General features: G+C 44.6%; 1 protein-coding gene across 19 annotated transcripts in view; it reads left to right on the top strand.

Annotated features, from left to right (window-relative positions):
* The first annotated feature begins 6164 nt into the window (after positions 1–6164).
* Positions 6165–26817, top strand: part of DOCK6 (dedicator of cytokinesis 6) — a 184981-nt gene continuing 164328 nt past the window's right edge. For 6 of the 19 annotated variants that reach the window (XM_039336453.1, XM_039336451.1, XM_039336450.1 and 3 more), the window contains exon 1: positions 6169–6688. In XM_039336453.1, the coding sequence (XP_039192387.1) occupies positions 6645–6688 (44 nt within the window). In that variant the 5' untranslated portion in view covers positions 6169–6644. Of the gene's footprint in view, positions 6689–26817 lie in introns of all 19 variants that reach the window. The other 13 variants (XM_039336460.1, XM_039336463.1, XM_039336459.1 and 10 more) reach the window with 4 other exon arrangements.

Here is a 26817-nt window from a genome sequence, read left to right as displayed (position 1 = left end):
CAGGTTACACTCCTTTTCAAATAGCCACTGGTCAAAGTTTCAACCCCATGCTGGAATTAACCCCAAATGAATCAACAATCCCATCGCTGAAAGAATGGATGGAACAATTACAAAACACCTGGCCAATAGTTAGAAAAGCACTAGATGAAGTTAGGCAGGCATACAAAGCACAAGCCGATAAAAAAAGGGTTGAGCCTACACCATTCATTATAGGAGAAATGGTGTACTTATCTACAAAATACCTAAAGTCCCTACAGCCCTGTAAAAAACTTGGACCAAAATATATAGGGCCTTTTCCAATTAAAAGAATCATAAACCCAGTAACAGTAGAATTAGAATTACCCAAAAATCTCAGGCAAATACACCCAATTTTTCATTGCAGCTTGCTGAAAAGAGAGCATCAGTCACCTTTACGGCCAAAAATCCCCACCACCACCACCTCCAATCATGGTGGAGGGTGAACAACACTTTCGAAATAAAGGAAATCCTTGACTCTAGGAGATATCATGGAGCGACTCAGTACCTAGTTGCCTGGAAACACCTCCCTCCCTCACAAAACGAGTGGGTCCATAAACGTCATGTCAGAGCCCCAAAGCTATTAAAGAAGTTTCACACAGAGTATCCTAACAAGCCTGACTAACTTTTATACCTGTTTTGTTTTCTTTCAGGTGGATCTGTCTTATTTTTAAGGGGGCAGGATGTCAGAATCCAATTATATTTCATCTCTAGTTATCAACTATAGAAAACCCCATTTTTGCCTTCTCTGGATTCTGTCATAGGATGAAGGGAAGGGGGTGAACAAAGGGGCTTTATGGCCCTCACTTCCTTCAGTACACTTCAAAGGGACTGGATGTGGATATCACCAAAATAATTAACCATAACAATGGGGCTATTACCTTTCTCTGAAGTCTCCATCCAGTCGGCAGTAAGGAAAAGCGGGTGGGAGTGTAATGCCTGAGACTGTCGCTGGAAGAAGGGGGTGATTGGGTGGGGCTACTGGGGAACCCCTTAAAACCTTGAATGGGAGAGCTTGGACCCCAAGTCCTGTCTAGAATGCCTGCAACCATTTTCTCTTAATAAAGGATGCCTGTTGGAAGAACTATTCCAAGAGTTCTGTCTTCTTAAGATGCAAAGTGGGGTGGGTCCTTACACTATGGCTGAATCTGGATGTTCTGCTACGGATACCACAAAGCCTCCTCTCAGAAGGTAACAAGGAAAACAGGTTGTGAAGAGGATGTGTAGGTCCCAGACAATCTTGCGGACCCTGCTCAAGCAACACTTCTGTGTTATGTCCTGGATGGGAGGTAGGGAACTGCCAATGATCTTTTCAGCCATTCTCACCACTCTCTGCACCGCCTTCCTGTCTGAAGCAGTGATGCTTCCAAACCAGACTGTGATGCCGTACAACAGGATGCTCTCGATCGTCTCCCTGTAGAAAGTGGTCAGGACAGGGGAAGGAAGATGTGCTTTTCTCATGCAATGCAGAAAATGAAGGCACTGCTGTGCCCGCTTCACCAGTTTCTCACTGTTGAGCGACAGAATCAGCCTACTCGTTAGCTGCACACCCAAGAATTTGATGCTGGTAACCATCTCCAGAGGTGAATCATTAATGCACAGAGAAGTGTGGCTGTGCCTGCCTTTTCTGAAATCAACAATGATCTCCTTGGTTTTTCCGGTATTTAAAACTAGGCTGTTTTCCTTACACTAGTTCACCAACTCTTCAACCTCCTTGTGGTAAGCTTCCACACTGTCATCATGAATAAGGTCCACTACTGTTGTATCATCTGCAAACTTCACAATATGGTTGGTGGCAAACCTAGCACAACAGTCATGGGTCAACAGGGTGAACAGCAGCAGACTTAAGACACAGCCCTGAGGAGAACCTGTGCTCAAGAAAATGGTATTAGAGGTATTTGTTCCAACTTGCACATATTGGGGCCTGCTAGTAAGAAAATCAAGAATCCAGTTGCACAAAGGAGTGTTTAATCCTAAAAGGCCCAGTTTGTCTACTAGATGCTGTGGAATGATTGTGTTAAACGCCGAACTGAAGTTGACAAACAACAAACGCACATGAGTATTTCTTTCCTCTAAGTGCTTCAAGCTCAGATGGAGAACGAATGAAACAGCATCCTCTGTAGAGCAATTTGGTCAGTAGGCAAATTGAAGCTGCTCAAATGCTGGCGGGAGGCTAGATACAATAATGTCCTTTATCATCTTCTCAGACATTTCATGATGGTGGATGTCAGTGGACGGTAATCATTGAGGCCTGTAATTGTGGACTTTTTTGATACTGGCAAGATGATGGCCATCTTAAAACACGATGGGACCACTGCCTGCTGCAATGAGAGGTTGAAAATATCTGTGAGAACACAAGCCAGCTCCTCTGCATATTCCCTGAGGACATGTCCAGGGATGTTATCTGGGCCTGCTGCTTTCCAAATATTAACTGTCTGCAGTGTTTTCTGGACAGAAGTGACATCAAAGCTTAGCATTTGCTCATCAGGATGGGGCACAGCTTTCCTAGCAGTGCTATTTGATGCCTCAAATCTATCAAAAAATGCATTCAGTTTGTTTAGGAAGTCTGTGTCGTCCTTGCATCTCAGTGGAGCCACCTTATAATCCGTAATGGCCTGGATCCCTTGCCACATTCGCCTGGTGTTTGTTGGGTCCTGAAAAAAGTTCTGAATTTTCTGGCAATGGGCTGGCTTTGCACCTTTTATGGCACTTTTCAGATTTGCTCTGGCTGTTCTAAGTGCCACCCTGTCATCAGATTTAAAAGCCACATTCCATGCTTTCAACATCTTGTGGACCTCATAAGTCAACCACAGTTTTTCATTCATCCTCACAACAATGCTCTTCAGGACACAGACATTTTCTATGCACTTTTGGATATATCCAGACACCGTGGTGGCATACTCCTCAACATTTGTATGTTGGTTATCAGTCGCTGCTTCCTTAAACATGCCCCAATCTGTGCACTCAAAGCAGTCTTATAATGCTTCTATAGCTCCCTCTGTCCAAACCCTCACCTGCTTTACTGTAGGTTTCACTCTGACTAATAAAGGTTTATATGCTGAAATAAGCAGCACTGAGAGATGGTCAGAGGAGCCCAGGTGAGGGCAGGGGATAGCTTTGAAAGCCTTCTTGATGTTGGAATAAGCAAGATCCAATGTATTGTCCCCTCTGGTTGCAAAGTCCACATATTGATGGAAATGTGGCAGGGTAGCTTTCAAATCCACTTGGTTAAAGTCTCCCACTGCAATAAATGCACCCTCTGGGTGAGTAGTTTGTAAGTCATTGATGGCATGGCAGAGAACTTTCAGGACCTCTTCTCTGTTTGCACCAGGGGGGATATACACAGCTGTGATAATGGTAACAGATTTCAGAAAGCTTTTTTTTGTGGTTGTTTTTTTTCTCCATCAACTTTTAGCGTAGTATTGGACTTCAACTCCCCAAATTTCCCAGTCCATACATCTTGACCTCACTGAGGTTGAGCAAAAAGATGATGGGGGGAGGAAGGGGGAGAGGAGTTACTGAAGGCAGGATCATGTGCGAATGTACAAAATTCAATATATAGGGTTCGTCCCCCTCACTTCTTCTAGCAAATTGTTAGTCTCCCATATGAATCTTTTATCCAAAGCTGAGACTTATTGACCTTTTCCATTGATACTAATCATAATCAACTGTGTACATTTTCTCAGGATTTAATAGCACAATCCTAAATTTCAAAAGAGCCGACTTTGACAGGCTCAGAGAGAACCTAGGAAAGATTCTATGGATGAAAATCCTAAAGGGGAAAACAACCCAAGAAGAGTGGAAAACCCTGAAAAACACAATCACAAAAGCCCATATCAGCACAATACCAGTGAGAAAGAAAAACAAGAAATCCAGGAAGAAACCAGTATGGCTGCACAAAGATCTCACTAATAAGCTAAAAGACAAAAAGGACAAATACAAAAAATGGAAAGAGGTACACATAACCAAGGCCAATTATCAGCTGACAGCCAGAACATGCAAAGAAGGAAAGCAAAGGCTCAGAATGAACAAAGACAATAAAAAAAATTTCTTCCAACACATTAACAAGAAAAAAGTCAAGGAAACTGTAGTCCCACTAAAGAGAGAAGATGGCAAGGAAATTACAGGCAAAAGGGAGAAAGCTGAGCAGCTTAACTCATACTTTGCATCAGTGTTCACACAAAAAGAAACCATAGCCCAACACCCCCCCCCCCCCAAAAAAAACCCACTGCAAAAGACATACTAGAAACAAAGATCAAAATAAGCAAGAAAATGGTAAGAAACATCTATCCAATCTTCATGAATACAAATCACCAGGACCCGACAGATTACATCCCAGAGTTCTGAAGGAGCTGGCAGATGTTATCTCAGAACTGTTGTACCACATCTTTCACAAATCCTGGAGCACTGGGGAAGTACCCGAGGATTGGGAAAGGGCTGATGTGGTCCCCATCTTCAAGAAAGGGAAAAAACTGGACCCTGTAAACTACAGACCAATCAGTTTAACATCAATACTTGGGAAGATCCTAGAAAAGATAATCAAAAAACAGATCTGCGAACAACTAGAAGCAAACAAAGTCTTAACTAATAGCCAAGATGGGTTTGTTAAAAACAGATCATGCCAAACCAATCTCATCTCATTCTTCGATAAAGTGACTAAACTAGTAGACAAGCAAAATGCAGTGGATGTAGTATACTTAGATTTCAGTAAGGCATTTGACAAAATAGACAACAACCTACTTGGTAAGCTGGAAAAAGGTGGAATAGACAATATCACCACCAGATGGATCTATAGTTGGCTTACAAACTGTACTCAATGAGTAGTTCTCAATGGCACTACATCCACATGGAGAGAAGTAAGCAGTGGGGTACCACAAGGTTCCGTCTTAGGCCCAATACTCTTCAATATCTTCATAAACGACTTAGACGAGGGAATTGAAGTAGAACTCATCAAATTTGCAAATGACACCAAACTGTCAGGAGTAGCCAACACCCCAGAAGACAAACTCGGGATCCAAAAAGATCTTGACCAACTTGAACAATGGGCCCTATCCAACAAAATGAGTTTCAATGTGGAGAAAAGCAAAGTCTTACATTTAGGCAGGAAAAACCAAAGGCACAAATACAGTTTAGGTGAGACCTGGCTTGGCGGCAGTAACTGTCAGAGGGACCTTGGAGTCCTGGTGGACAATCACTTGACTATGAGTCAGCAGTGTGCAGCAGCAACCAAAAAAGCTAATACAATCATGGGTTGTATAAACAGAGGCATTGAATGAAGATCATGCAAAGTACTAGTACCACTTTATAAAGCACTAGTAAGACCACACCTGGAATACTGCAGTCAATTTTGGTCATCATATCACAAAAATGAATGTTGAGAGTCTGGAAAAAATTCAGAGAAGAACAATTAAGATAATCAAAGGCCTGGAGACCAAAACGTACGAAAAATGGCTGCAGAACTTGGGTTTGGCCAGTCTAAAGAAAAGAAAAAATAGGGGAGACATGATAGCAGTGTTCCAGTATCTGAGGGGCTGCCACAAAGAAGAGGGGTCAAGTTGTTCACAAGAGCACCAGAGGGAAGGATGAGAAACAATGGCTGGAAGCTGATCAAAGAGAGAAGCAACCTGGAATTAAGGAGAAACTTCCTGACAGTGAGGACAACCAACCAGTGGAACAGCTTACCCCCAGAAATCGTGGGCACTCCATCACTGGAAGTTTTTAAAGAGACTGGACAATCACCTGTCTGAGATGGTATAGGTCCTCCTGCTTGAGTAGGGGGCTGGACTAGAAGACCTCCAAGGTTCTATTCTATTCTATTCTATTCTATTCTATTCTATTCTATTCTATTCTATTCAGAATGCCCCGGTGTCAAAGAAGCATTACTGGGCTCCCAAATATATATAAATAAGATTGTTATCTATATCGAGTTGAAGACCTTTTTTAAAAAACCATAAACTACTTTCTTTGGTTTTAAACGATGCACGTTCGTATTTCAACAGAAATAGTCTTAGGCGTTCCCTGGCAGGAAAAAACGTCGTTTCCCATATTTTTTGGCATCTACCGCAGTACTTAATTCCTCGTGGGAGAAACTATCTGGCCAGAAGTTTGTTTGTTCGCATATTACCAGGCAGATAAGTGAGTATGTCTGTCCGCAGGGGGACATCAGAAACGGAAAGAATAGACTCTGGCCGTGTGCCGACGCATTCTTGTTCCTTCTTATTTAATGCATATTTTTAAGGCTAACATTTTGCACTCAGAACAGATTCTCCTGCAGCTACAGCCTCGGATAGCTTTTATTCATCCCAGCCGAGCCACCCATTCGAGAAACGAGGCAAAGGAGAAAGCAAGCCTGGGAACCGGAGAGGAGAGGGTGTGCGGAGAAGTGATCGTGGCTGTTGCGGTTTGAAGCCGACAGGGAGCGCTTTTGTCCCTGCCGCTGGAACCAAGGTCCCCACCTGGGCTCCGCCCCTTGCTCGCTCGCTCGCTCGGTCGCCGCCGTCGGCTCGGTTGGCTCGCTCGCCCAGGCGGCGGCTCCCTCAGAAGGCAGCGTGGAGCCTCGTTTCGTCTTTTCGCCCTCTGGGACTCCCCGGCGAAGGATCGGCGGGGGGTGCGCTCGCGTTGGAGAGAGCATGGCGGCTCCGGAGCGAAGGGCCTTCGCGCACCATATTAACCGGTGAGGGACGGATGGACGCCCGCATGCATGCAAGGGCAGCCCTCTCGGGAGGGACAAGCGGGGGGGGGGGCTAGACGCGAGGGCTTAGTTGTGGCAGGAGACGTTTTTTCGGGCAGCTATGTGACCCTCACTTCCTGCCTCACCCCGCCCCCAATTCTTCCTTCGGTCTCCTCCGCCTCCCTAGTTGAGATCCGTGTACTCCTATTCCCCTCGAGCTACTAAGGGCACCCTTGCAAGAAGTGCTACCAAAGTCCACCTCCTGTGTGGACTTTTCTCAAGCCTGCAACCTGGAAGAAGAAATGCTCAGAGGGAGGGAAGATTTCCCCCCCCCCCGGTCACCTGAGCCCAATCTTTATGTATTATCGGTTAATCAGATGTTCATTCAAATGTGTACACCCCCCCCAGAAGTATAATTGGTTTTCTCAATTTTTCTTTTTCTCCCTATTCAGCGCATCATCTCATAGCCCCTCAGTTCGTTGCCCAGTTGTCTTGCTAAAACGAAGGGAAAGAGGAAACACATCCTTTACCTATTTCATTAAGCATGGTCACTATGGATAGGCACTTAATGGCAAAATAATTGTCCCCACCCTTTGAGGCAGATTTTGAGCCAGTATCCAAAATTTAATGGCTGTTCTAGATGTACCAGTTCTTTTGTGCACATCTAAATTGATCCATCTGGAGCTGGATTTATTTTTAATTATTTTTGCATTGTTATCTAGAATCAACAGGCAGGGTTTTTTTTTTAAGGGTGTTGTAGTCCATAATTAAGGGTGGAGGAACATGGAACTGAAAATAGAAGAAAGCTGTACTGCATTGTCAGTTATGTGCATTATAATACCCATTTTCAGAGAATGGCTCTTCAATCCTTTTCTATGTACTATTAGGATAGGCATAAAGAAGGGAGTACCTAAACTGCCTTTACAACAATCTGAGGACCCAGATTGTTGGGGGCAATGTAAATATATATATACATTGCTTACTGGTGTACACCGCTTAGAGAGTGCTTGCGGTATATAAGTCTCATAAAATAAATAAATAATAAATAATAAGTTGTGTGCTGCATGAAGAGGAGGAGAACTTTGAATAAGTACCTCATGATTTTGATCTTAGTCCTCACAGAAAAATCCTTTGGATTCAGCTGAATTTGTATTTCTGCAGGGTGGGTGTGAGGCCATGAAGGAATAGACTGTATGCCCCATTGACATTTCAGTAATACTTTATACCAAATTCTGCCCCTTTATTTTGGTGACTATTGCTCTCTTAAAATAAAGTGAGACAACAGGATTTGAATAAAACATAGATGCAGATCAGTGAAATATGCCTTGGAGTTTGAAATCAGTCTGGACTTTGGTGACTGGAGAGGAAAGTTGTGGGGTCACTTTCATCCCCCTTTCTTTCAACATGAACAAAAATTCAAAGACAGGGCTGTTATCTTCCATAGAGGACCCTGGATTCCTTGTTTATCCTTGTGTTTGGGCTAGTTGATTCAGAGGATCCATGAAGCATTTGATAAACTATCAGTAAAATGCTTTTTTCAAAAGCATTTTGGAAAGAGGTGAGTTTGGAAAGAGCTGACATGCAGCTTATTTTTAACTTTATGGACTGCATGCATATAGGGAGGTGGGCTGACAATAGATAAAGCTAAAAAAGTAGAAATAAGTGCTAAAACAGTTATGGAAGCTTAGCCAGAATAAACTTAACTTCTCTGACATCTGGATTTTATTTATTTGTTATATTTCCATCCCAGCTTTCACTCAGAGTTCAAGGCAGTATACATAATGCTGTCTTCCTGTTTTCCCCACAACAACCATCTGTGTGGTAGGTTGAGGTGAGAGTGACAGGGCTAACCTCAATCACTCAGTGAGTATTAAAGAGAGCTTTTACTTGGTACTTCAGAGAGCAGGGCTAATATCTTCCTTACAAGCAGTTTTCATGAATTGGTGACAATTTAAGAAACTTTCTGTTACTGTACAAATTAACATATTTGTGGAGTAGTAATTAATAAGGAACTAGTAATGCATGTTACATCTTTGTAAATCTCTAATACTGTATATAAATTGTTTATGGTAAGTAAAGAAAGAAAACATGAATTTTTCTTGTTCTGGCCAGGAAGGAACTTAAGCAGTTGTCTTAAGATTTTCTTTCTTTTTTACTTTTTTGTTTCATTCTTTTGCTTCCTTTTGAACAATCAATGGAAAGTTCAAGCAATTGTTTTTGGAATGAAATCTGAAGGTTATTTATTGCTGTTATATGAATGGCTCTCATTTTGATCTTTTCCTCTTGCTGATCATTTCTGCTTTTCTTTTGCAGTTCATTTACAATTCTAGATTATTAATTATTATTAGCAGGAAAGTACATGTTCATCCGCTTTGGAAGGGTAAGAGAGGGAGAAAGAAAATGCATGTGAATAAAACTTTTGTTCTTAACTCTAATTGGAAATTCAGGGGCTTATAATTTACTTCATCTACATCCTTAAAGACAGTATTGAAAAGCATGTTTAATGTTGGAGAGGTCTCTGAATCTAATGTGAAAATAATTATTTTGGCTTTGTAGTAAGCTGTGAATAAAAAAACCTCCAGTCCTTCAGCTGAAAATGTTAGGTTTCAGAAAAATGGCATTTTGAGTTGTTTAGAAAAAATGTAGGATATAGATGTAAGTATTGATTTTAAGAAGAGTTTAATATCTGATGTTCTCAGTAAAGTAAAAGTTTCAGGATGTTCTTTTTAAAAATGATTTTCATTTCTAATGCTTTGCTCTTAATGTTTCTGGAGCACTGTTTTCATTATAAAAAAAGTTAAAGATTTCCCTGTCCTTCATATCTGACTCTAGGGCATGGTTCTTATCTTCATTTCTTGGCTGAGGAAGCCAGTGTTGTTCAAAGACAATTTCTGTGGCAATGTGGCCAGCATGGCTATACACCAAAGGCGCACACCTTGTTACCTTCCCATTAAAGTGGTACCTATTAATCTACTTGCATTTACAAGTAGATTCAATCTGCTAGGTTGGCAAGAGCTGGGGCAAGTAATGGGAGCTCACCCTGTTGTATGGAGCTTGAGATGTCAGTACTCCAGCTGACAAGCTCAACATCTGAGCCATCATTCCCCCTTTGTCTTCATTTATGCAAAAGCTATAAAGTACTTGCTAGGTACCATAGCTGTTTACTTGATCATAATGGGAAAGATTTCTACCAGTGTCTTTTCTGCTTAGGCTTCTATTTTATGTTATTATTAGTGAGGGGTCTTCTATGTGTGTGAAACAAGAATAGATAGCAATTTGTTCTTTTAAAGTAAGAATACATATGGCTTAAATATCAAAGAGAGATAAGCCATAACCCCTAGGTTAGATAAACCATAGTCTGTGGCCAACCAAACTTAACGAAGTTTAGTGTCTCACAAAATATTTCAAATGATCAAGTTTTCTATCCTGGAATATGGAATGATAAGAAACCTAGTTCTTTATTTTTTGCCTGGATGTTGGTTCTTTTTTTTTCCCCAGGCTAATTTGTTCAATTAGTGAATAGCCATTTTTCAGTTTGATATACTATATATCAGTATTTGATAGAGACAGAAAAAAGAAAAAAACGCATTCAGGAAATATTATCTCAAGAGCCAATAGATATTGTTGATGAGGTCTTAATTGTTTTGTTAATGTAAGAAAATGTAATGAAATCTTGATATTTGCATTAAATGTACTCTTATAAATGGCAGACAGATGTTACATAGCCTATGTGAGCTCCAGTTAACCAAATTTACAAATAAATAGAGGAATCATGGAATCATAGGGCTGGAAGGGATTTTGGAAGTCTTCTAGTCCAACACCCTACCCAAAGCAAAAGTCTCTATACCTTCCCAGACAAATGGTTATCCAATCTTTTCTTGAAAACTTCCAGGTTTCCTTCAGGATAAAGATAACATTGAGGTAATTGGTGGCCATGATGTCAAATACTAAAGAATATTACAATGATGATATAGAACAGTGTTTCCCAAACTTGACAATTTTAATGCATGAGGACTTCAACTCCCAGAATTCCATAGCCAGCGTTGCTGGCTGTGGAATTCTGGGAGTTGAAGTCCTCATGCCTTAAAATTGTCAAGTTTGGGAAACACTGATATAGAAGAAAGATTTCTAATTAAAATATTCAGCATCGGAAAATGGTTTGACTTGGATGGTCCCTTTATTCTATGTGACCTTTACATCAGCATTATTTCTAAAGCAAATCCTAATTTGTTAAATTTCTGTATTGGTATTAGTTTTACAAAGCTGGTAGACAACAAACAACAGTAAGTTACTGTTTTGCTTATTTTTCGTTTTTTCCTTGCTCCTCATTCTTGAACTTGCTTGAGTTGTACCTTGGAAAGAAAAGGTCTTATACTGAGATTTTCTGATGGGACCACTGAAATATAAGATTAATTGGATTCCCTTGTATATAATTGTTTAGCAATATCTACCTTTTTATTTTTAAAATTAGTATTTCTACCACTGATGTTAAGCTCCATCTTCTAATGCAAGACTTCTGCAGAACATTGGAGAGGACCATGGAGTATACATATTAAGTCTTTTTTTTTTCTGTCCTGTAATTAGGTTTAAATTTTGTCTCTTGGTGGATATTGTTCAGTCCCATCTATTCAGTTCAGCATTCTAGTCAAACCTTTTGTGTCTAGATATCATTTGACCTACAATGCTGCCACTGCCAACTTGGGAAAGTACTATGAATCTAGACAGGCAGATGCCCTGCCATATAGAAAGCAATTTAATTTTCATGTGACAATTCCAAATGTTTGACATTACTCTGCTATATACACATGCAAACACACACACACTGACACAATGTAGAGCAGGAGTTACATGCACTGCGTGGATTTACTGATAAGCAACTTTCTTAGCTAAAGGAAAGAGTGAGGTAGCTTCCTGGACCAGTTCCCAAGAATCCCAAGTTTTGTCTGTTTCCTCCCAGTCTATAAAGCTCCCCTTAATTGTAGGTTGTTGACAGCCGTCTGCTTCCTCTGCCTCTTACTCCAAATGTCTTTGATCTTGTTAGAGAATTCAGTTTGCAGCTTGCCCATTCTGTTAAGGAGTCCAAATGGAAACAAATATATGCAAGAAGATCTTCGTTCATTTCTCTGCCCTTTCTCGTTCTGTTCAGAAAAATATATTTCTCAATAAACTCCTAATTTTAAGTTAGGGATGTAAAACTTGTTCTAAACTGAAGGCCTTATTTGGTGCTCGAGGCAAGGACAAAAACTAAATCTGATTTCATTTTAATTAAAATACAATTAAAGGTAGTCTTTGACTTATCATTCATTCAGTGATAGTTCAGTTTTAGGTTGTTTTAACCATTTAATTGTTTCTGACTCTTGGCAACTTTATAAGCAAGAGCTTTCCATGCTACCCTGTCAAGCACAACTTCTTTCAGTTGTTGGATATTCATTTGTGTATCAGTTTTGAGGTTATCAAGCCAGTGTGTTCTTTTCTTGCCCTTTCTTCTTATTCCACTAACCCAGGGGTAGGCAACCCAAAACACTCAAAGAGCCACTTGGGCCCGTTTCCCACTGAAAACAAAACACAGAGAGCCGCAAAACCCTTTTGATATCTAAAATGAAAATAACCCTGCATATATCCTTTATTTTATATCTATATGTAGGTCTTTGGTTATTCGGGTTTTCTCCCACGTCAAATTGGAAGTGTCTTGGCGACGTTTCGATGAAGTCTCATTCGTCATCTTCAGGCTGGTGTTTTCGGCTTCGTGCTTCTAGGAGCAATGTGTGATCGTAACTGTTTCTCCCTTTTAACTGCCAGTGGGGGTATGAACTGATTGGATGAGAGCTTGGCTGTTTTTCTGATTGGATGGAGGTGTGTTTTGATTGGTTAGGAGCTTGGCTGTTCTCTGATTGGATGGGGGGTTGGCTATGCTCTGATTGGTTGGGGGAGTGTTCTGTTTGGGTGGGGGATTTGTTGTGCTCAGGTTAGTCTGAGTTGCAGGAGGATGTGAGATGGTGAGCTGCATTGCTGTTGTTTGGCTTCGCGTTCGTAGTCGTGCCTCATCTTCATGTTGGGTGTCAGTTTGTTTCATGTATGGATTGGAGGGGTTTAAAGTGGCTAATGATGCAGGTGTGGTCTGGCTTCTGGTTTGTGGTCGTGCCTCATCATTGGTGTGGGTTTGGGTTTGCTTTTTGCGTGGATGTGTGATGGTGACATCCTGTGTGGCTTTCGTGAGTGTGGGTCTGGTGTCATTCTTTGTGTTAGGGACTCGTTTGTCAATAAGGGTGGGTTTCCAAATGGCTGGTAGGCAGGAGGTATCTCGTTTCTTCATGCTGTGTGGGCGTTTTTCTACCTCGATGGCTTCTCTGATTATTCTGTTATTAAAGTGTTCAGTTTTGGCGATAGTTCTGGTCTTTTTAAAGTCAATTTCATGTCCTGTGATTTTAAGGTGTTGGACCAGGGAAGAAGTTGGTTCCTCTTTTTTGACTGAGTTCTTATGTTCTTCAATGCGTGCACTTATTCTTCTGTTGGTTTGTCCGATGTGAACAAACCTATCAGATCCATGCTCAGGAAGACATACTGGGACTCTGGCAAATGACTGGGGTCCCCTCCTCTACCCTAGCACTTGGGGGCAGCTCCTCTGCGCCCCCTTGCCCTGTCTGAGCCCCTTCACCCGGCCTGATACGGACCCTGCGGGCGCTCAGCTGGGCAATGCTGGGGATGGCTGGTATAGTGCAGGCATTGCCAGGCCCAGGTGGGGCCCCGCAAGAGCACCCAGCCAGCCTCTCCCCCTCCCGACCTCCATGCCCACCTGGACTGCAGGTGTTCGCACCGGGCCGGGAAAGTGCGTCTCCCTCACCAGCCCTGCCTCACTGTACCCCGCCCCATGTCATCGTGTGAATGCCGGGCTAGCCAGCGTAAAAGCCGGTCAGGGCCTCCACTCTCGAGCCGGGAGGGAGGCGAGTGGGTGGCCGGCACCGAAGGGGCAGGGAGGGGGGCAGGAGACAGCAGAAGGCACTGAAAGGCACCCAGGGCACCGCAGACTGGCCTGAGAGACGGGGAAGGCGGGCGTGGGAGCCGTCAGCCAACTTGCACTTGAGCTGAGGGCGAGTTCAGGGCCTGGTTCGGTGCCAAGAGAGCCAGGGAAGTGCCACCGCGTTTGGCCGAGCATGGCCTTGGTGCGAGTGAGGCATATCTAGTGGCTGCGGTGAGAGGGCGCCATGAACGGCTACGTCTCCCTGTACCCGTACATGGGTGGCCCGGTGGCTCAGCCGGCCTGGGCGCCCTTGCAGCGGACGCCCAAGTGCACGCGCTGCCGCAACCACGGCATGCTCTCACGGCTGAAGGGCCACAAGAGCGGCAGCATGTCATGGCTGCCCAGGTAGCTCTGTGCCACCAGCAGGCCAACAAGAGCCTGGAGAGCCTCTTGCCCGACACGCTGTACGTCCTGCCTGCTGCCGCTGCCCCCGCACCCCCCTCTGCTACACCGCCTGGGCACCCTGGAGCAGCGCCTGCCACTGCCACCGCTCTCTAGGGACGGCCTGTCACAGCACTAGCCCCCCAGCGGCACCGTAGCTACATCCCATGGCAGAGGGCGAGCCCGGGCAGTGTGGAGTCCTGGCTGGGGTGGCGGCCAGCGAGGGCATCGTACCCCAGGCCGCTCCCTGGGCAGCCGAGCCGGACACCTTCTGCGCCGCCATATCTGTGGGCCAGAACCGCTGCAACCGCCGACCGGTCGGCTCTGTCCACTGGTGACGCTGGAGCCTCCCGTGCTAGTGGAGGCTTCTGTGGGCCACTCCCTTGGGGGGATCCCGGGGCTTCCCTGCATGGCTCCCCGGCCACGTGCGCCTTGGACTGGGCCAGCCTGGGAAAGGGATTTCCTGGCCGCCCTTCTCCCAGGGCGCAGGACCAATCAGGAGCCCTGTGAGGGGGCAAGTCCCATGAGAGGGGGGGGAAGTGCAAGTGTCTCTCTCTCTTTCTCCCTCTCTCTCTCTGTCTTTCTCTCTCTCTCTCTCTCTCTCTCTCTGCAAATGGCGGAGCAGGCTCCGTAACTGCAGGAGATGGCTCAAAGAGCCACATGTGGCTCCGGAGCCGCGGGTTGCCGACCCGTGCACTAACCATTTCTAGCATCATAGCTTTCTCCAGTGAATTTGCATGCATGACATAGCCAAAGTAAATCAGATGTAGTCTGATTTACATATCTTGTCTAGTGAATGTCTTGTTTTATATGATTTAACATCTCTCTCTGTTAGTTACTCTGGCTATCCATGGTATATGCAACAATTTATGCCAGCACCAAAGTTCAAAGATATCAATTCTTCAATCAGCCATTTTTAGCGTCCAACTCTCACAGCAATACATCGTTATAAGGAAGATTATTGTTCTAACTATCCTGCCTTTTGTATTTATATCAATGCTTTTCCAGATCTTATTCCTGTTAAACATTGCAGTGCGGCTAAGGTTGTCCTGCATTTGATTTCAGGAGTAGAACTGCCATCATGAACAATTTTAGATCCAAGGAAGATAAATTCCTTGAATTCATTCAGTGTTATGATGATGCAGAATTAAGGGACTTATGACCAATCCCTGAAGTTACTGCTTTTGCAATACCCCCATAGTATGTGATCAAAAAGTGGATGCTTGGCAATCCTCTGCACTTACAGGGGTGTTTCAACTTCCCCACCTCCCTATCTATTCCCCCCCATTTATGCCCTTATGGCTCCCTGCTAACCTAGGCTCTGCTGCCCCAGTTGACCTTCTCCCACTGCTGACACGTGTCTGGCCTGGCCTCTCAGGAGGCAGCTGCTGGCCATATCACACAGAAGCTCCAGAAAACTCATTTGCTCAATTGGGTTCTCTTTATCTAATTTTATGTTTGTGTGCAAAACCGATCATGTTCCATGTTATATTTATACAGAAATATTGAAAATTCCAAAAAGTTCACAATTTTTAAGGACAGCTATAAATATAAGTAATAAATTGCAGATTATGGAGTCTTTGGTGAAAGTACATAGCATCAGTTTTTCCAGCTCTTGTAAAGGATCAGCAGATTTGGCTCCAAGTTTTGGTTTATAGTAAGTTTACAGTTTTGTCTGTGAATTTGTTTTCATTGTGTTGATTTTACGACTTTTAGTATATAATTCATAAAAATTAGGAGAGGTATAATAATTGCATGGTGGGATTGATTTGGAAGATTTCTGTGCATATTGTAAGTTTGGGAACATTAAAAAATAGTTGGATGTGTGGAAATGTTAATTTTAAACTAATAACTGGCCTCCACCAGTTCTCCCTTTAGCCCTTGAAACTGTTCTGCAATTTATTTCAGAAATCTTTATAAGTTATTTTAATTAGAGTGATAGATGCTGCTCTTAAAACAGAATCAAAAGTGTCAAGAATCAAAACAGAATCAGAAATGCAAGAAGAAAAGCAGCGTGAATATTTAAATTGATATTTGCTTTGGGGTATGTATGAGTTTTACTCAGTTACAAAATTCAGCTCATATCATGATGACAGTGGCATCATATTTGTAGGCTCTGCCAAGTGATATCAGTTTGGCTGTATAGATTTCCTTGGACCTTGAAACCCAATTTGTTTTAATATGCCTTGGGTTGCTGCAGTGTTTTAATGTTCATTCTTCTTGCACTTTAAAGGTTGGCTCATTCAAGTGTAGCCTTGAGGCTTTTTTCAATTGCTTGCCTTAGTGTGATTACATTTCATCAGAATTATGCTTTTATGTAAGCTGCCTTGAGATGATATAGCTCTAAAATACGATCGATTAGTCATTAAAATAATTCAATATTTACAGAGCTTCCAGGATATAGAGTTGAACTTTTAATTGGGAGGCTGAAGTAACTGCTTTCTGCTTTTAATCACATGCAATCTGTTTTCTGCTGTGGGGCTTTCTTAGGTGCATAAACTTCAGAAAGGAAGCTTTATTCATGAGCTTAAAAGTAGGTGATTCAGATCTGTTAATAAATGAAAACTATAAAATGCCAAACAGGAACATCTTCCATTTTCAAGAGTCTAGTTCACACAAAATGCTAAACATTATGCAGTTTCTTTAATTTTTGAAGACAACCTCACTTTTATGATTCATTTATACAGATATTGACAAACTATGATTTAAGAAACCTTTATGTGAACTAATATTCAGTGACAACTTTTCTCCTTGTAGTTTTTTTTAATGCAGGGTATTCTGATTTGTGTTTTAAAATTATAATCCCTGATTCATTATGGAGATATGGTATGTATTCATTTATTTTTCTGCATTCCCCCTCTTTATATGGTTAAATAGATTTTTAAATTTTTATGTTATATCAATTTAGTAATCAGCTAAATCCATTAAACAGTGTGTGTGGGGGGGGGAGACAAAACCTGGGTATGTTATAGAACCAGCATATGTTGGCCTTCAAGATCTCACTCTGTTTTGGTAGAACATGTGATTGGGTGGAGTGAAAATAATGTGCCCTGATAAAGATGACTGGGGCCTGAACGTTTCTCACAGTCCTAAAGCACCATGTTTCATGGGCTCATACTTGCTTACCAGTAGCAATTTTGATACTTCCAGTTGCTGTTGTTAAGCCAATCCTACATTGTCATTAAGTGCAACCTCACGTGGTTGCCATTTGGCGACCTCCTGCCAGCTTCCTCATTGACCTTGCTTGTTGGAAGCCAGCAGTTGAAAATCACAAATTGCAATCATGTAACTACAGAATGCTGCAGTGTCATACTTTGAATTTGGAGAATCTGAGAAATGTTTCGGATCCTGAAATTTAGCATAATATGTAGCAGCCATATAAGAGACTCATTGGGAATATTTTAAAGAAACCACAGTTAAAAAGCTGGGATGTTTTCTTACAATATTATGGCAAAATATGCCCCTCATAAATGAGTAGTATGAATCCTTGCACTCTGGCTTTTTCTTTTGCAGCTGCTGAGGTCATGTGAAATTGTTGGATCACGTGAGATCTTATAATGGCTTACCCCATGTCATTTATGCTGATTTGCTCAGTGAGACAGAAGAAAGAGATCTGGAGAAATTTCAAGGGGAAAAAAAGAATAAAGTCCTCCCACCATTTCCATAAAAAGAGATCTAGCTGGCTGTTGAATTGCTTGGTTTTTATACTCCTATGCTGCCTTCATTTGGGAGATGGAAAGATTAGAAGCAATGTAAACTGAGTTGGGCAAAACAGATGGCAGTAAGATTGCCTCATAAAATCCTTCATCAGTGTAAGTCATTGAATAGAAAGTTATAATTTGAATCTGTAATAATACTGTAGAAAAGCTGTTTTGCCACTTAGAACTCTTTTAAAGCATTTTGCACCTCACTGTGTTGCCTCAAATAGTCCCTAGATATTTATGAATAGTACAAGGGGTGGTGTTTTTCCTCTAATTGCTGTTACAATGAGGTACTGTACTTAGATACTTTTCTCTCATTCTGTCTGCTTTATAACTAGCTTTCTGAACACAACATATATCAGTCTTTACAACAGCTTCCTCATTGTAGGAAAGAGTCCTCTTGCTCTTCCCCACTTTTCTTCTAGTGCCTGTTTGTACCCAGTACACCGTGACACAATTTTCAGTTCCTCATTCAGTGGATGGAGCCAGAGGATTGAAAGCTCACCCACTCTGTATAGTGAATTTTCAGAGTCAGATAGTAGGAATTTATTGGAGCGTTTCACTGAAGCCAGTTTGTAGTTTATTCAAGATATCAGAGTTCTGTACTTTAGCAGAATCAGATAAAGGAGTGTAAACCTGTTCTTCATCCACCCTGGGCTATAGGACATAAAAAAAATTGAATTCACAACTGGACATAAATATTTATTACACGAACACACACACACGCACACACACACACCTCATTTTGGTCTAAGAAAACTGCACTGGGAGTCAGTGGAACTTTACAAAGGTCCACGTCTTCTAGAGTTAAAAAGCAGAAGAAGCTCATTTCTAACACCCACCTTCTCCAAAGGAGAATTCCAAGTTAATTCCAGCTGGGCTTCTTTCTGTTGCCAAAAACAGCAGTTGAAGAATCTTTCTCCCTCCTTTCTCGCTATTGGAAACCTGCTGGTTTCCTTAACTTTATTTAAAAGCCTTCTCAAGTTTTTTGCTTACTTTCCTTCTTATTTTTTTCAGATTCTTCTATTTTTTGGGGAAAGTGCCACAGCTGTGTGGAAAAATTCCCATGTCTGCTGGCCTTTTGTGTTTGAGCAAAGAACACAGAGTTGATGGCTCTATTCTTTGCTTGAAACAAAAAAAACCATATTTAATATCTGGGGAATTTTTTTGTGGAAAAATGCCCTGCACACCTCCAAAGTATTGCCTTCCAACATCTCTGTGACTCTAAGCTTGATCCTTTTTTCTCCAACACAACTGCATCCACTCTAGCTGTCTGGGGATTGGTTAAAGAGTATGTCATGCAACAGTCTGTTCTCCAGTACAGGAGATGGATAATCCACCAATGGGTTTTCTTTGTCTGCCTGTTCTTGAGACCAAGTAGCCAAATTTGACACGCCCCCTCTTGCCAGGGGACCCATTCTTAACTTGGTCTCAGCTCTTGAAGACTCATATTGGCTTGGCTCTCAGAGATTTCAGGTTAGACAATTTAATCCATTGGTGAATTCTCCCTAAAAATTTGGCTACCTTTAAAACTATAAATTTCCCTTAACAACTTGCCCACAAACACTGAGATCAGCACTGATCTCAATCTAATCAGGAGGTGGGGGGGGGAATCCCTTCCAACCTCCCATTCCATCCCCAGGGCTCTGGGGGGGGGGGGGAGAAGGCATCGGCAGAGACTGCTTGCTGTGCCTTTCTCCCCAGCCTTCCCAGCATTTAACTCCAATTTGGGGGAAAATAGCAAGCTCCAGACCCGGATTCAAATTTGAATCCGGATCATCGGAGCTTGATCAAGCAGCACCACGGGTGCCATCTTAGTTGCCTTTTTAGGCAGCGAAGATCCTTTTAAAAGCAATTGGGAGCTCCGGGAAGCAAATAGAACATTTCTGCAAAGAAACACTCCGTTTTTCCTCAAAATTTACTAGAGTGAAGCCACTGTAACTACCTTGCCCATACGATTCCCCTGGACATCGGATTGCTGCGGAGTCCATTTTTGAAGGAAAAACAGGCTGCGGCCGCCATTTTCAAACCGTGAGGAGCACCGAGGCAGCGTGATTCAAGCCCCAGGCCCCTGCCGGCTGTCGGAAAGGCAATTTTCCAGGCCTTTGGCAGATTGGGGGGGGGGGGTAGCCTTCCCAAACTGACCCCAATCTCATGCGGATGGGCGCAGCTATTTAGCGCCCAGACACCGCGTGAGGCCTCTAGGACCAACGAGGCCCGTTTTGCCTGACGAGGCCCATTGGGCCTAACGAGGCCTGTGCGTGAGGCCTCTAGGACCAAGAGGCCCATTTTGCCTGACGAGACCCACAGGGCCTAATGAGGCCTGTTACTGGAGGCATCAACCTTAGAAGGCCATGTGGGCTCAGGGAGGCCCAGCAAGACCCATCACAGATTATTTCAGCACAAGTAACAAGGGGAGGGGAACCCTAGATATCCATTCTGCTTGGTAGTCGCCATTTCAAAAAAATTTTTTTTACCTAATCAGGCCTCCAGTCCTCATTGAGGAAGCCTCAAATTTTTGAATTTTCTCCTTACTGGTGCACACTGCCTGGTCATCTAAGGCCTTCGGGAGGAGCCCAGAGAGTGGCTCCAAACGTGCCTTTGGTATCTGCCTCAACTACTGTGACTGTAGCCCAGAGAGAATTTTTTATTGGTCGGGTGACCAGGGGAGCAGTCTTGGTATTTGCTCCAATCTCGCTTCTGCCAACTACTTGCCTGCCAGAGCTTTTTCTCAGCGCTTGTTCTGGGATTGCTCTAACGGGATGGAGAGATCCTCGTTGCCTCAATCCACGGGCATGACCTCTCCACCTCCCAATTACGGCTGCAATGTGCCTTCGGGCCAGAAGGCGGCAGGCAAGTGCAAAACCAAGACCAAGCATACGCTTAAGAAGCCATCCAAGTTGGCGGAAAAGCAAGCCAGCCATAGGCACCAGACCCTGGAGAAGGAGTTCTCCAGGGCGCAGAGGCAGGCCAATTGGATTTGGATCAAATGGCGACCACCGAGATGGAATTACCATTAGGCCCATCGACATCAACTCAGGGCGTATGGTCCATTCCGGGAACACCGCCACCATTAGGCCCGCACATTGGCCCAATAAACAGCTACTGTCATGGGTACTACCACGGAGTCCACCTTGTCACCCTCGACCACCGCACTCCGGGTTCATGACATAGGGGACATTTTTTCAGACAGACGTCTGGAGGCCTTATTAACAAAAGTGGTGGACCGCACTCTATCGCAGCGCTCTGTCCAACACGACCAGGGAACCCACACCTCAGCCACACCATCCCTTGAACTCCCCACAGAGATCCAGGATATTCAGGAGCCCGCATCTCCATCCCATTCCTCCATGAGCGATTACTCCTCTCCTCAAGAGGAAGAACCACTGGAAATTGCCTTGTCTGAGGATGAGGAACTTCCCCCTGAACCATCCCCATCGGGAGGTCTATTTAATCCCAATCTATTTCTCACGATCCTTCACAAGGCCACGTCCGCTGCGAACATAGGGGCTGAACAGTTCCCTCAACCACAGGTGGCAACGGGCACCACGTCCAGGCTGATATTTTTTGCAAAAGTGACAACGGAACACCATGTGCCTTGTCCTGCCATTTTTCTACAAGAGATCAAGAAACAATGGGTTTCCCCTTCTTCCCTCCCTTCAGTGAGTGGCACGGACAAGAGGATATATAGTACATCCTCAGATCTCAAGGAGGCACTAGAGATCCCCAAGGTGGACGAAACCTGGACCCCCCTAGTTTCTCAGATAGCCGTCACGGGGAATCTAATGGAGGTTCTCAAAGCTGATGACAAAAGGTGGGAGCAAACCTTCCACAAAACTCATCAATCAGCAGCATGGGCCATCAAAGCGGCCACCTTGGCATCCTTCTTTGTTCGGACTACCCTCCTGTGGTTACAACAACTACAGGCCAGAGTCCCGGCTGAGGACTTGCGGACTCACCAGGACCTGGCCAAGATGGTGGCAGCCACGGAATATGCTGCGGATGCAACACTCCAATCGGCCATTTTCTCCTCTAGATCCATAGCGTCCAATATAATCGCTAGAAGGATGCTATGGCTAAAACACTGGCAGGCTGACACCAAGGTTAAGTGGCGCCTAGCAACCGCCCCCTATTTAGGCAGCAATTTGTTTGGGGAGGCCCTGGCTCCTTATCTCGTCGAGAATAAGGACAAACGTAAGGTCATGGCTCACTTAAACAAAAAATCCGACAGGCGTCCCGTGCCCTATTTTTGAAGGCAGCCCTTTCGCCAAACGACAACCGCGCCTCTCAATCAGAACGCAAAACCATATATGCCCAGACAGGACAGAACATACGACCATCCCTATGACAGACCAGGGTTCAGGTCCAGGCAACAGAATCAGACTAAGCAACCTTTTCGTGGAACGGACCGCCCCTACTGGAAGAACAAATGATCCTTACCCCATCCTCCCCATTGGAGGAAGACTGGCCCACTTTTTCCATCAGTGGGAACAAACCTCCACGGACAACTGGGTACTGCAGACCATCCACTACAGGTTGTCTCTGGAGTTTCTAGTCACACCTCCAGACCGATTCAACATCTGCTCAGTTTCCAGGGACCCCACAAAACGCAGACTCATGCAGGAGGCCATCCAACACCTGTTGGATATTCAAACCATAGAACCGGTTCAACCAGAATACAGAGGCAAAGGGTTTTACTCCATCCTCTTTGTAGTCCCCAAGCCTTCAGGATGATGGAGGGTAATCCTGGACCTCAAAAATCTCAACCAATACATAACATACAAAAAATTCAAGATGCAATCCCTCCAGTCAATTCTGGGAGGTATCAGACAGGGCGATTTCCTGGCATCGATAGATCTCACGGAAGCCTACTTTCACATCCCCATTCATCCAGCTCACCGCCAGTTTCTACGCTTCTGTTACGGAGGCAAACACTTCCAGTACAGGGCCCTCCCCTTCGGTCTCTCCTCAGTACCCAGGGTGTTTACAAAAATACTGGTGGTAGTAGCCGTCAAACTCAGAGAAATCCCGATACGCGTCCAATGCTATCTGGACGACATTTTGATCCAAGCAACATCCCTCCAGGTGGCTCAGGCGGACGTAAGGACCGTCATTCGTGTCCTTCAGCAGCATGGGTTCTCAGTAAACTTCCAGAAGAGCCAGACAGTTCTCTCACCCAGGCTACTGCATCTGGAAGCCATTATAGACACTTCCAAATGCATGGTCTACCTCTTCCAGGAGCGAGTGGTCAGCATCAGGGAATTGGCTCGCCTGGTATACAAACAACACACAGTTCCCCTGTTAACACTATCCCAATTGTTAGGCAAGATGGTCTCCTGCATAGCCATAGTCCCCTAGGCCAGGCTTCATCTGCAGGACCTACAGTGGTTCCTCCTTCCATTCCAACGACAGAATACCAGCGCATCCAACCGCCTAGTCAGGGTTCCGGCGCACATTCGCAGGGTGCTCCGTTGGTGGTGCTCTCGGGCGGTGACCAAGGGGTCACCCTTCAAGGAACCAGACAGGGTTACCATCATGACAGATGCCAGCCTGTACGGTTGGGGAGCCTATCTACTCTCTCACTTCGCGCAGGGACGTTGGTCCGCCGCGGAACTGAGGAACAACATCAACTGGCTAGAGCTCAGGGCAATCCATCTAGCCCTACAACACTTCAGACAGACAATCAGGGGTGGCCATGTCCTAGTCCTTACAGACAACGTGGCAGCCAAGGCACACATCAATCGTCAGGGGGGCATCAGGTCCAAGGTCCTCATGACAGAGGCACGGCTCCTGTTCGCCTGGGTAGAGTCCAGCCTGGAGTCGCTAAGGACGGAACACATATCGAGGGTCAACAACCAACAAGCGGACTTCCTGAGTCGTGCCACAGTGGATCTTTCGGAGTGGGGGCTACACCCGGACCTGTTCTTAAACATCTCCCGCAGGTTCGGTCAGCCGATCCTCGACCTGTTCGCATCGTCGGACAATGGTCAACTCCCCAGATTCTACTCCCGCTTTTTCAATCCAGGGGCGGAGGGGACGGATGCATTAAGAGTTCAGTGGCCACAAGGCCTACTTTATGCCTTTCCCCCACTTCCGCTCATACTGGCGGCCATCCGCAAATTGATACATGTGCGGGCGGAGGTGATTTTCGTGGCACCACACTGGCCACAGAGACCGTGGTTCGCAGACCTGATGAACCTGTCTCAGTCACCCCCGTGGAAGATCCCCTCTCACCGAATGTCCCTACACCAGGGAACCATCTGTCATCCGGACCCTCAATGGTTACAATTGACCGTCTGGCACTTGAGCGCCGCATAATGGCGTAGGAATTATTCTCCCATCGTGCCATTACCGTGATTCAGGCTGCACGCCGTCCGGCGACTAACCGCATATATGATTCCACTTGGAAAATTTTTTGCCGTTGGTGTAGGAGGCATCAGTTTGACATCTCCAAATTGACCATCCCTCAAATTGTAGATTATCTTTTGGATGGACTGGACAGAGGCCTCGCCCTGGCGACTATTCGCAGACAGGTGGCGGCTCTGTCCACTCTTCTCACATGTGCGGATTCGGTTCCCTTAGCTCACCATCCCAGGGTTCGCGCCTTTATCAAGGGTGCATGTAACACCGGGCCTCCAGTGGTACACAGATACCCATCTTGGGAATTGCCGCGAGTACGCTCTCATTGGACCGCCCTTCGAACCACTGGCGACCGTTTCCTTACGACACCTGTCTCTAAAGATGGCGTTCCTGATCGCCATCACATCGGCTAGGCGAATTTCTGAGCTGGCCGCACTGTGGGTCAGGAATGACCTCTGCACTTTCCACAGTGATAGGGTGGTCCTTAGGCTAGATCCTTCCTTCGTCCCGAAGGTGAACTCTCTGTTTCACAGGACACAAGAAATTGTTCTCCCAAACTTTTGCCCAAATCTGACACATGACCGGGAGCGGCAGTGGCATACATTGGACGTCCGCAGGGCATTGTGGTGTTACATGAAACGTATGGAGCCTTTCCGCAAGTCAGAGGCCCTCTTTGTGTCCTTCTGACCAGGCACTCTGGGGCGGAAAGTTTCCACTGGTATCATCGGAAGATGGATCTGGAACTGTATCGCCGAGGCGTACCAAGCCTCGTCTCTGCCGCCTCCAAGTCATCTCACTGCCCATTCCACTCGAAGTGCTGCAACTTCAGCAGCATGGGCCACTCAGGCGTCCATTGAGGAAATTTGTAGGGCCGCGACATGGTCCTCGCCTTCCTCATTTGTACGCCACTACAAGATCGACCATTTCACTTTGGCGGACACCTCCTTTGGTAGGAGGGTCCTCCAGCAAGTGATCTCCAAGGACGCCCTTCTGGCCTTATCTGTCTCCCACCCATCGGGACAGTGAGGCTTTGGTATGTCCCATTGGTGGATTATCCATCCTCCTGTACTGGAGAAGGGGCGTTGGTCTTACCTGAACGCCTTTTCTCAGTACGGAGATGGAGAATCCATACCCACCCTAGGGTCAGTTAGGCCGTTATTAGCCAATACCTCGTCAATCTTCAGCCACTTCGCCCTCGTTAAGAATGGATCCCCTGGCAAGAGGGGTCGTGTCAAATTTGGCTACTTGATTTCAAGAGTAGGCAGACAAAGAAAACCCATTGGTGGATTCTCCATCTCCGTACTGAGAAAAGGCATTCAGGTAAGACCAACGCCCCTTTTAGTTCAGATTTGTTATCCAGCTTCTTGTCTTTATCTCAGATCTCTTTGTTGATCCATCAGTTCCAGAACCAAAAAAGAGAAAAGGGTGAAGAAAATGGAAGAGAGATATGGTTTGATTGCCATTCACCCTGGGGATTTTTTTTTTAAGAATGGAAACTGGGCCTTAGCGTGCTAAAACTCAAAGAAGCCACCTGCTTGCCATATTGTGTGAATGCAGGTAAGATGTGGAATTGATGGCCAAATGGATTGAAAGGCAGGAAGTAGGGAGTACAACATCTGTAGACATAGGGAGAGGCAGGAGGGAAAGAGGCTGTATAGCACATAGCTGATGGGGAGAAGAGGCACAGACTCAAGTTCTTCCTAAGACAGGAAAAGGACATGTTGCCAAGCTTACCAGTTTGGGCAACTGATGGTAAAAATGGCACTAAGTTGCTTCTGCTGCAGTAGCCAGGCAGATGCTATAATGTAGCATGGAACGAGCAAATCCTGGACTTTTCAAAGAAGAGGGAAAGCCTGGCTGCCTGTCTATACTCAGGTTGGCAGACAAGGTAAGTCACTTCTTGGGAGGTGGCTTTGCCAACTTCTATGCCATTAGAAATCAAACGGTCTTTGCAGGAGGAAAAGACAGATGTTTTCACTCCTGCTGGGGTATTTCTGGATGAAGAGAGGTTCAGATTCCCAAGCAGTTACCCAAACAGGTAAGCTTGGCAACATATCCTTTTCCTATCTTAGGAAGAACTTGAGTCTGTACCTCTTCTGCTCATCTTCCTTCTCAGCTACCAGACTTGGATTCTTGAGCTTCTAGAAGGTAGTGCAAAAAGCCTCTCACAACTGGAGAACATCCTCTTTCTGCTGCGATTGATGGTCTTGTTAATCATTCTTCATAGGCATCGCCCAAATGTATTTTGGTGGAGAGGAGCATCACAGCACCACAACTCTTTAAAATTCCTCTTGTAATAGATATATCTTGCTGCTTTGTTACAACTTTATAGGGATCATCATCATACATAATAAGCATTATATTTGGTAAATTGTGACTTTTGGCTTACTATACTATTATTTATTCATTAAATAATGATTATATAAAGGAATCAGAATTATTTTGTTGCTCTGTCCATCCATATAATCTGTCTGATTCAGGAACATCTAATTTTCACTCATGCATTTTCTGAGACCTACTATAGAAGAATATCTGTCACAGTGAATGGAAAATTACTTTGGATTATTAACCCCTAAATGGAGAATAGAATAGAATAGAGCTGGAAGGGACCTTGGAGGTATTCTAGTCTAGCCCCCTGCTCAAGTAGGAGAACCTATACCATTTCAGACAAA

The sequence above is a fragment of the Crotalus tigris genome, unplaced genomic scaffold, assembly GCF_016545835.1.
Source record: "Crotalus tigris isolate CLP2741 ecotype Arizona unplaced genomic scaffold, ASM1654583v1 scf7180000017666.379230911805:20528666, whole genome shotgun sequence".
Taxonomy (NCBI): domain Eukaryota; kingdom Metazoa; phylum Chordata; class Lepidosauria; order Squamata; family Viperidae; genus Crotalus; species Crotalus tigris.
The sequence above is the reverse complement of the archived record's forward strand: the minus strand, read 5'-3'. Positions and strand labels throughout refer to the sequence as shown.